General features: G+C 43.5%; 1 protein-coding gene across 1 annotated transcript; it reads left to right on the top strand.

The window, feature by feature from the left end:
- Window positions 1–3,283: 3,283 nt before the first annotated feature.
- On the top strand, window positions 3,284–9,125 carry LOC148070184 (inositol hexakisphosphate kinase 2-like). Its single transcript, XM_087799987.1, has 5 exons — window positions 3,284–3,833; window positions 6,783–7,014; window positions 7,077–7,240; window positions 7,338–7,513; window positions 7,599–9,125. Exons 1-5 carry the CDS (start codon window positions 3,620–3,622, stop codon window positions 8,160–8,162), a joined length of 1,350 nt encoding a protein of 449 aa, XP_087656113.1. The 5' UTR covers window positions 3,284–3,619; the 3' UTR covers window positions 8,163–9,125.
- Window positions 9,126–9,381: the final 256 nt, after the last annotated feature.

Here is a 9,381-nt window from a genome sequence, read left to right as displayed (position 1 = left end):
TTGTACAATGTACACAAGTTTCTACTGAAATGTAATATAATATAATAAAAAATAAAGAAAATAAAATATTGGTTTAGTTTATTTCATCTTGATTAAATATTTCCATATAATCATTTAAATTCACTTTGTTATTTTGACGAATATCGTTCAAAAATGTTTGTTTTTTTTAGTTGTTGATGGACATTCCTAAGTGTAACTTGTTTAAGTTTATTGATGACTTGTTTTTTACTTTTCTCCTTCAATTAATTACATTTTTTTGCATAATCATTTGAAAGGAAACTCAAATATATAGTAAAGTGACTTTATATTATATTTTCAAAAGGTAGAAATGTATTTAAAAATCTTTAGGGATATACTTCTCGGCTTTCCCCATTATATTCAATCTCTCGTTCTCTCTTCCTTCCTTTGTTCGGCTTCTTCGCCCTCACGACAGCAAATATTTAGGGGGTTTTTTTTCGGAAGTTTGACGTCTCACTCTTGCTATAGGTGATGGGCTGGTAGTCAATGGGCTTTTCTGAAAACTTCCCCAGCAAACCACTTAACAACATACCATAAAGAACAAACCATCCCCCAAAGAATCCTCAAGAGCATTCCTAAGGGAGGTACTGACCACTGCAGATACGCTAAAAGAGCTTTGGCTTTTGAAGGAAAGCAGGAAGCTTCCTGAAGGAGATAAAGATAAATCATTGGTGTATGAATCAGACACTTATATTGACAACACCGGAATTTGTTATGGTGTCATTACAGAGTAAAAATAATATAAAAATTAAACATAAAAATCAAATAAAAGGAGATAAATAAAAAACCCAAATTACACAATAGACATAAATAGAATGAACAAAATAAAAATAATAAAATACAACAAATTAAAATGACCATGAAATTGCATAGAAATAATTCATAAAAAAAAGAATATATAATGTGCATGTGTGATTCAAATTACTGTGCATCAATTTATCAGCATTTCATATTTTTATTTTCTGTTTTAAAAACATGATATTGATAAATATACAATCATGATTACATTTGCACAGTGATACTGCTTTTTTTAACAAACAAAAGTTATAAAAAAAAAAAAAAAAATAAGATGAAATAAACGTGATATTGTAAATGTAGAAATATTAACAATAATAAAAATGAATAAATAACGGAGAGAAGACATGAAATAATAACAATTGAACTCCTATATATACATTTAAATTCAAATATACAGTGTGTTGTGTAGAAGAAGTAAACATCTCCTCCACCTACAGTGTGTTGTGTAGAAGTAAACATCTCCTCCACCTACAGTGTGTTGTGTAGAAGTAAACATCTCCTCCACCTACAGTGTGTTGTGTAGAAGTAAACATCTCCTCCACCTACAGTGTGTTGTGTAGAAGTAAACATCTCCTCCACCTACAGTGTGTTGTGTAGAAGTAAACATCTCCTCCTACAGTGTGTTGTGTAGAAGTAAACATCTCCTCCTACAGTGTGTTGTGTAGAAGTAAACATCTCCTCCACCTACAGTGTGTTGTGTAGAAGAAGTAAACATCTCCTCCACCTACAGTGTGTTGTGTAGAAGAAGTAAACATCTCCTCCACCTACAGTGTGTAGAAGAAGTAAACATCTCCTCCACCTACAGTGTGTTGTGTAGAAGTAAACATCTCCTCCACCTACAGTGTGTTGTGTAGAAGTAAACATCTCCTCCACCTACAGTGTGTTGTGTAGAAGTAAACATCTCCTCCACCTACAGTGTGTTGTGTAGAAGAAGTAAACATCTCCTCCTACAGTGTGTTGTGTAGAAGTAAACATCTCCTCCACCTACAGTGTGTTGTGTAGAAGAAGTAAACATCTCCTCCACCTACAGTGTGTTGTGTAGAAGAAGTAAGCATCTCCTCCACCTACAGTGTGTTGTGTAGAAGAAGTAAACATCTCCTCCACCTACAGTGTGTTGTGTAGAAGTAAACATCTCCTCCACCTACAGTGTGTTGTGTAGAAGTAAACATCTCCTCCACCTACAGTGTGTTGTGTAGAAGAAGTAAACATCTCCTCCACCTATAGTGTGTTGTGTAGAAGAAGTAAACATCTCCTCCACCTACAGTTTGTTGTGTAGAAGAAGTAAACATCTCCTCCACCTACAGTGTGTTGTGTAGAAGAAGTAAACATCTCCTCCACCTACAGTGTGTTGTGTAGAAGAAGTAAACATCTCCTCCACCTACAGTGTGTTGTGTAGAAGAAGTAAACATCTCCTCCACCTATAGTGTGTTGTGTAGAAGAAGTAAACATCTCCTCCACCTACAGTGTGTTGTGTAGAAGAAGTAAACATCTCCTCCACCTACAGTGTGTTGTGTAGAAGAAGTAAACATCTCCTCCACCTATAGTGTGTTGTGTAGAAGAAGTAAACATCTCCTCCACCTACAGTGTGTTGTGTAGAAGAAGTAAACATCTCCTCCACCTACAGTGTGTTGTGTAGAAGAAGTAAACATCTCCTCCACCTACAGTGTGTTGTGCAGAAGAAGTAAACATCTCCTCCACCTACAGTGTGTTGTGTAGAAGAAGTAAACATCTCCTCCACCTACAGTGTGTTGTGTAGAAGAAGTAAACATCTCCTCCACCTACAGTGTGTTGTGCAGAAGAAGTAAACATCTCCTCCACCTACAGTGTGTTGTGCAGAAGAAGTAAACATCTCCTCCACCTACAGTGTGTTGTGTAGAAGAAGTAAACATCTCCTCCACCTACAGTGTGTTGTGTAGAAGAAGTAAACATCTCCTCCACCTACAGTGTGTTGTGCAGAAGAAGTAAACATCTCCTCCACCTACAGTGTGTTGTGCAGAAGAAGTAAACATCTCCTCCACCTACAGTGTGTTGTGTAGAAGAAGTAAACATCTCCTCCACCTACAGTGTGTTGTGTAGAAGAAGTAAACATCTCCTCCACCTACAGTGTGTTGTGTAGAAGAAGTAAACATCTCCTCCACCTACAGTGTGTTGTGTAGAAGAAGTAAACATCTCCTCCACCTACAGTGTGTTGTGTAGAAGAAGTAAACATCTCCTCCACCTACAGTGTGTTGTGTAGAAGAAGTAAACATCTCCTCCACCTATAGTGTCGCAAACGTACATCTCGTGCTGGTGCTGCTCACCCCTCCCCCTCCTCGTTCCTCTCCTTCCTCTTTGTTTGCATGATCCGCTTCAAGGTGCCGTGGCTCCTCCCAGCGACAGCGGAGCGTCCTCTGATTGGTCGCCGGGCCAGCGGAGGGGCGGAGCTCTCTGTCTGCTTCGCCTGTTTTTCTGCGCCGCTCGAGCTGCTCCAGCGTCAGTTTCCGTAAAGACCCCGAAGACGAACGACCTCGTTTCCTCCTTTTTCCTTAAAGAAAGGAAACATATATTTTATCTACTAATACACGTATAAACACGGAGTCTATTTGAACACGACGGGATTTGACGTGTGGTTTTGTTCAAGGGCAACGAGGATTTTTTTGAAGCTGCTTCCTGTTCAGCCTTTTGTTTTTTTTTTCGCTGCCGTGCAACAGCGCCCCCTGTGGCACGACAGGGACACAGGATAGGGAGCCACGCGAGTGGCCGAGCCTCCCGTCTGGTGTACGAGGTGGGTCCACCCAGCGCAGCTGTCCGATGCGGAGTGAGGATGAGTCCGGCTCTGGAGGCGCTCATGCAGGCGGACGGGACTCCGTACCCCGGTAAAGGAGTGATGCTGGAGCCGTTCGTGCACCAGGTGGGGGGGCACTCGTGCGTGCTGCGGTTCGGGGAGCAGACCATCTGCAAGCCGCTCATTCCCCGCGAGCACCAGTTCTACAAAAGTCTGCCCCCCGAGATGAGGAAGTTCACCCCCCAATATAAAGGTGAGAGGAACCCCTTTAATAAAAAAAAATGTCGTCTTCTTGTTGCGCATGCGCGGGGTTGTTTTGACGGGCTTTCAGTTTTTTTTCTCGTTCCCCATCATGGCTTCCTCTGACGTCATCATCGCGCTAGCTGCTGCATGCTAACGGTTCAGCGACTACAGAGATGAAATAAGTGCGAATAAAATTAAGGAAATCTTACCAAAAATATGTATTTACAACATAAATCCCACTTGTATTCATATATATGATTCTGTAATAATAAAAAAAACGAAGATTCTCAATACTTGATACGTTGATTTCCTCGAGCAAAAAGAAAATACTTGTAATTGTTTTTATTAAGATAAATATTCATGTTACTCTAAAACATATTGTAGTTTTAATAATGCCAATATAATTCGCTTCTTATACATGTTTTCATCAACCTCGGGAAATGTCAAATTCTGAAATCTAAAAAAAAATCTAACATTAGCAAATTTAAATGGGTCTTAAATACATTGTTTCTATATTATCATTTATTTTTATGTTTCTATCAAGCATTACTGTTATTCTTATATGAAGTAAGAGTACATCTAATCTAAAACAAGACCAATGTATGTTTTTATTTATTGTTTAAAAAAAAGATTGATTCGATCTTCACAAAAACGTCAGTTGTCAAATATATTTGGATGTTGCAAAATAAATAAAAAGGATAAACATTTGTGTAATATGTCGTCAACAAGCATATCCTTCATTTATCTTTATCTCTTGTCTTATCATGTGATTATGCAAGGTTAAGGTTTAGCAAATTGCTTTGACCCCCGCACAAGTTCATCTGTTACACATTTGCGAAAATAGTCCTCAATCGTACCATACTGAGGGATCAATAAAGTTCCATCTATCTTTTAATAGGTTTCTAGATGTAGATTCTTGGTAGTCATTTTGGGTTTCAGTGGAATCCACCCATGCCTGGTGCTTGAATGTCAAGATTAGCATTCAAATGATGGTTTCAGGTGTTGCCTTTAAAGAGAGCACAAGGCCTCTGGTAACCAAAATAAATAGGACAGGTAAGGGAAGTCGAGGTTGCCGATCTAGTTTCCGGGCGACCACGGAGGTTGGTGTGTTATAGGGACACGCATGTCGCATATGTACTGTATCAGGTTTTGGGGCTAAACTGGCTCCACCACAAACATTGTCGGCCCGGTACAAACTGATCCAGACATCGTGTGGCGACGCAAAGCGAGTGTCTGACCCCGAAGATATGCGGTACTATAAAAAGACCGTGGATGAGGGGGATAGACTTGTCACATTGGAAGAATCTCAGGGTCTCCTGCTCTTGCAAACCACCACACAATGTGAGGTTGGCTCGAGGTTAGTCATGATCTCATGTGGAAGGATTGCATATTTCTTCTGAATGTTTGAAGAACTTTGCACGTGGATTCTGACTTGAGTTAAATAAATAAATATAAGGGGTATTTTATTGCCAGCATACAAATAACTTCAATATTTGTTGAGTAAAAATACCTCTATTACATTAGGGATTGAAGAGGGATTTGCACTGTGCAGATAAAAGCAGTGACGGAACGTGGATGAGATTCTTTTAAGGCCTTTCGGTTTGACAACTTGAGACTCGCACATTCCCACGCACACCGTGTAGCGAGATGACGCCGCAGGTTTTCAGTGACCCGTAGTTTCCATCGGCTCGGGCCAGGAAGACTTTGTCCGAGACGATGACGTCAGCGCACACGCCGTCAGACACGTCTCAAGGTTTAAACGACGGCGTGGATCGATGATTACTCTTGATAGGGGATTTAATCTCCATTATTTTTATTAGGGGGTGTAGTCTCGGGCCTGTGTGTGTGTTCTTGGTGTGTGATAGTGAGTTTGGATGTGATCTAATCAACACTATTTGTGATCTTTTCAATCAGCTGATGTTTATTCTCAGTGTGCCCCTCCCCACACACACTACCTTCTAGGGGCTTTTACCAGACAGACAGGAGTGTGTGTGTGTACATGTGTGGTGGGGGTTGTCTTTACAGGCCTGCTCTAGTACATGACATAATGCACCGTTCCATTACACACTTTAGGTTACTCATTAAGCGCACACATAAACCCCCGGCACGAGGCCCGTATCTTGTTTGTTTTTTTCACTTTCACATAAACCTGCTCATATACTGGTTTGCAGCTGAAATATTTAAACATTAACTCAAGCAGTCATAACTTTCTGTCTAGAACTCCACGTGGATGTTGTCTAAGGGAGTGTATTGGCAAGAATCGGGCGTTATGATATGTATCACGATACAGGGGCAACAATATATTGTGAGGCTGTAGGAACAAAGATATATATGTGGTAGTCGAGTACTTTAATTGAATTTACAGACCAAGTGACTCTTGACGAAGTTGTAACTGGATTCATTTGTTTTGAAACCAAAATATGTCCAAACATCAGCTTTTAAAAGCTTCTGGGGTCCACTGTATCCTCTCATCCCCAGTCATCTCTGTGCTCTTGTAGTGTTTCATTATTCCTGACGTGCGGAGGAAGTAATGGCTGCTGCCATCTAGAGGCTAGGTGTTACATTTCAACACAAAAATAAACAAACATTGTGACTATTTTCATGGCAATTTTAATTAAAAAAAATCGATTAATTCCATTTTATTCACAATTTATTGAAATATTTACCACAAAAGTAAAATGGAAATCAATACAGTGCGGTTGAAAATCGATACAGTATCGTGGAAAACATTTTTTCAATCTTTAAGTTTATTGATTCGTTGTCTTACACCCTTCAAGTTCTCACAATTGGACATTTTCTGCCCAGACTTTCCTCTCCCCAACTACCTTATCTAGTTCTTCTAGGGTACCCGGGCGTTTAGATCAGGTTTGCATGTGATTGTGTTTTAACATTTAACCTGTTTATTTTTGCCCAGACGTCTCCACCACATTCCCTTCATGTTCTCAATGCCTCTTCCCAGGTGTCGTGTCGGTCAGTTTCGAGGAGGACGACGAGGGGAACCTGTGCCTCATCGCCTACCCACTCCACAGCGAGTCGGGCGACGCCGAAAACAAGGACCCCTCGTCCGACTGCGAGCCCAAGAGCAAGATGGTGAAGTGGAGCCACAAGAAGAACTCTTCCCTGCTGACGGAGAACGACAACTACAGCAAGGAAAGAAGTCGACAGAGTCGCAAAGAGGACAAGATCAAGAGGTAGGAACGCTTCGATCCCGATCCTAGCAGAACCGGCGCTGACGGCCGATTGTCGTTTGCAGCTACCGGGAGGAGATGCAGTCCCAGAAGCAGGCGGATGTTCTTTACTTGAGTCTGGAGAAGAGCAACATGGTGCCACAGATCAAACATAACCCCTGGAGTCTCAAATGTCACCAGCAGCATCTACAGAGGATGAAGGAGAACTCCAAGCACCGCAATCAATACAGTATCCTTTCCCTCGACGGGACGCTTTGAAATTTGGCTCGACTTGTGAATTTTTTTTTTCCATGGCGTCGTTGCGATTCTTAACCCAGCTCCCTCAGAATTCATCCTCCTGGAAAACTTGACGTGGCGCTACACGATGCCGTGCGTCCTCGACTTGAAGATGGGAACCCGGCAACATGGGGACGACGCGTCGGAGGAGAAGAAAGCCAACCAGATCCGCAAGTGTCAGCAGAGCACGTCCGCCTCCATCGGCGTGAGACTCTGTGGAATGCAGGTAAAGTGTTTTTACGACGAAGCGAAACGCGTCCGATCTCGTCACACTCAGGTGTTTATCATACGTTGGCTTTTTTTCCCCACAGGTGTACCAGTCCGACTCCGGCCAGCTGATGTTCATGAACAAGTACCACGGGCGCAAGTTGACGCTCGCCGGTTTCAAGGAGGCGCTCTACCAGTTCTTTCACGACGGCCGCCGCCTGCGCCAAGAGCTGCTCTCCCCGGTCCTGCGCCGGCTCCGGGAGATGCAGGCGGCCCTGGAGGCCTGCGAGTCCTACCGCTTCTACTCCAGCTCCCTCCTGATCATCTACGACGGAGACCCTCCCCGGACGCCCTCCAGACCCCGCCACCGGGGCGGGGAGGAGGGCGACGAAGACGAGCCGTCGGACGAGGACGAGGAGGAAGGGGGCGCGTACGGGTTCCCTCACGGCGTGGCCGGCGGCAGCAGCAACGGCGGGCGCTCCTCGCACGGCGCCGGCGAGGCGAGCGGCCCCGCCGTGGACCTGAGGATGATCGACTTTGCACACACCACCTGCCGCCACTACGGGGAGGACAGCGTGGTGCACGAGGGCCAGGACAGCGGCTTCATCTTCGGCCTCCAGAACCTGATCACCATCATTTCCGAGCTGGAGGATCACAGCACAGATTGACGTTGGACACGAGCCGCCGCCGGCTGATGCCGCACACGCCCTGGAGCTTTGGCTCCGTTTAAGGTGCTTCGTCCTTACAGAGGCGAGCCCTCCTTTGCTCGGAGGGTACCCCAGGCCGCCTCAGGTGTCGGTGAGGGGTCCGGCTAGCTCGGCCCCCCCTGACTCAGTTACCTGCCAGAGGACAGAGCTGATTGTGCCCACATTTGCACTTGATTTCAGTCTCAGACTTGACTCCTGAGCTCGTCGTTGACTGGGGTCATGAGATTAGTGGGTTGTTGACAAACACAGGGACTCTTGTAGCTTCCTCTCGCCCCCCCCACTCCCACCATCCTTCTCCGCAGAGGCCCCCCCCAGTGTGGCCCTACTGAGGTTCTCTCTGAGAGAGACGGGTCAAGATGACTGAAACTCAAGTGTGATGCTCGGAGCATGACATGGTGCTTTACCTTTCTGACAAACAACTTTTTTTCGGGGGTGGGATCGTCGGTGGACTCGAGCGCACAACAGTAGACTTTAGAAGCTGACCTTGTAGCATCTGAGATCTCTTAGTGATCCATTTGGTGTGTCCGATGTGCCACGTGGGGTGCGGAGTCTGCGACAGGAGAACCGATGATTCTGGGGGTTCAGAAGAAGGGAATCTTCTCTTTTTCTTTAGCAGTTGTTCCCCTTGTTGTACATCAAACCTTTCTTTGGGATATTGACCTTTTTGTTTTCTTACGTTTTTTCCTCTTATTTTCTTGTCATTCCTGATTTGTCGTATAAGAGAAGATATTGATTTAAAAACACTAGCAGGAGCCTCTATAAAGAATATTTATTTGAAAGGGTTTTGGAAAATGAAACATTCCTCGTGACCACTTTAAATGTTTGTTCCGATACTGAATTTGATTTATTTTTGTTATTACAACAACATTTGTGTACTTGTGTGTTCAGTGTCTTGAAAAATAAAGGCATTCATTTGTGGTAAAACATATTGTCCATTGCTTTATTTATGAGGTTCTACTCATCTTTTGATCTTTTTGGCCATTTTGGAAAAGGGGAAGATGATCTTGGAAACGATATTTTGCCTCCTATAAGTTCAACTGTACCTGGAGCACAACCGGAACATTTTCTGCTCATTAAAACGTCAGTCGTGACATTGTAGCAAGTAGACGATAATAATAAATTAATAAATATAATAATAAAACTCTACCCAGACCGATATGTTCTCAGTCCAGGAAGTGAT

Source organism: Callionymus lyra, chromosome 10 (genome assembly GCF_982586985.1).
Source record: "Callionymus lyra chromosome 10, fCalLyr1.hap1.1, whole genome shotgun sequence".
Classification (NCBI taxonomy): Eukaryota; Metazoa; Chordata; class Actinopteri; order Syngnathiformes; family Callionymidae; genus Callionymus; species Callionymus lyra.
Note: the sequence above shows the minus strand (reverse complement) of the source record. Positions and strands in the feature narration are given on the sequence as shown.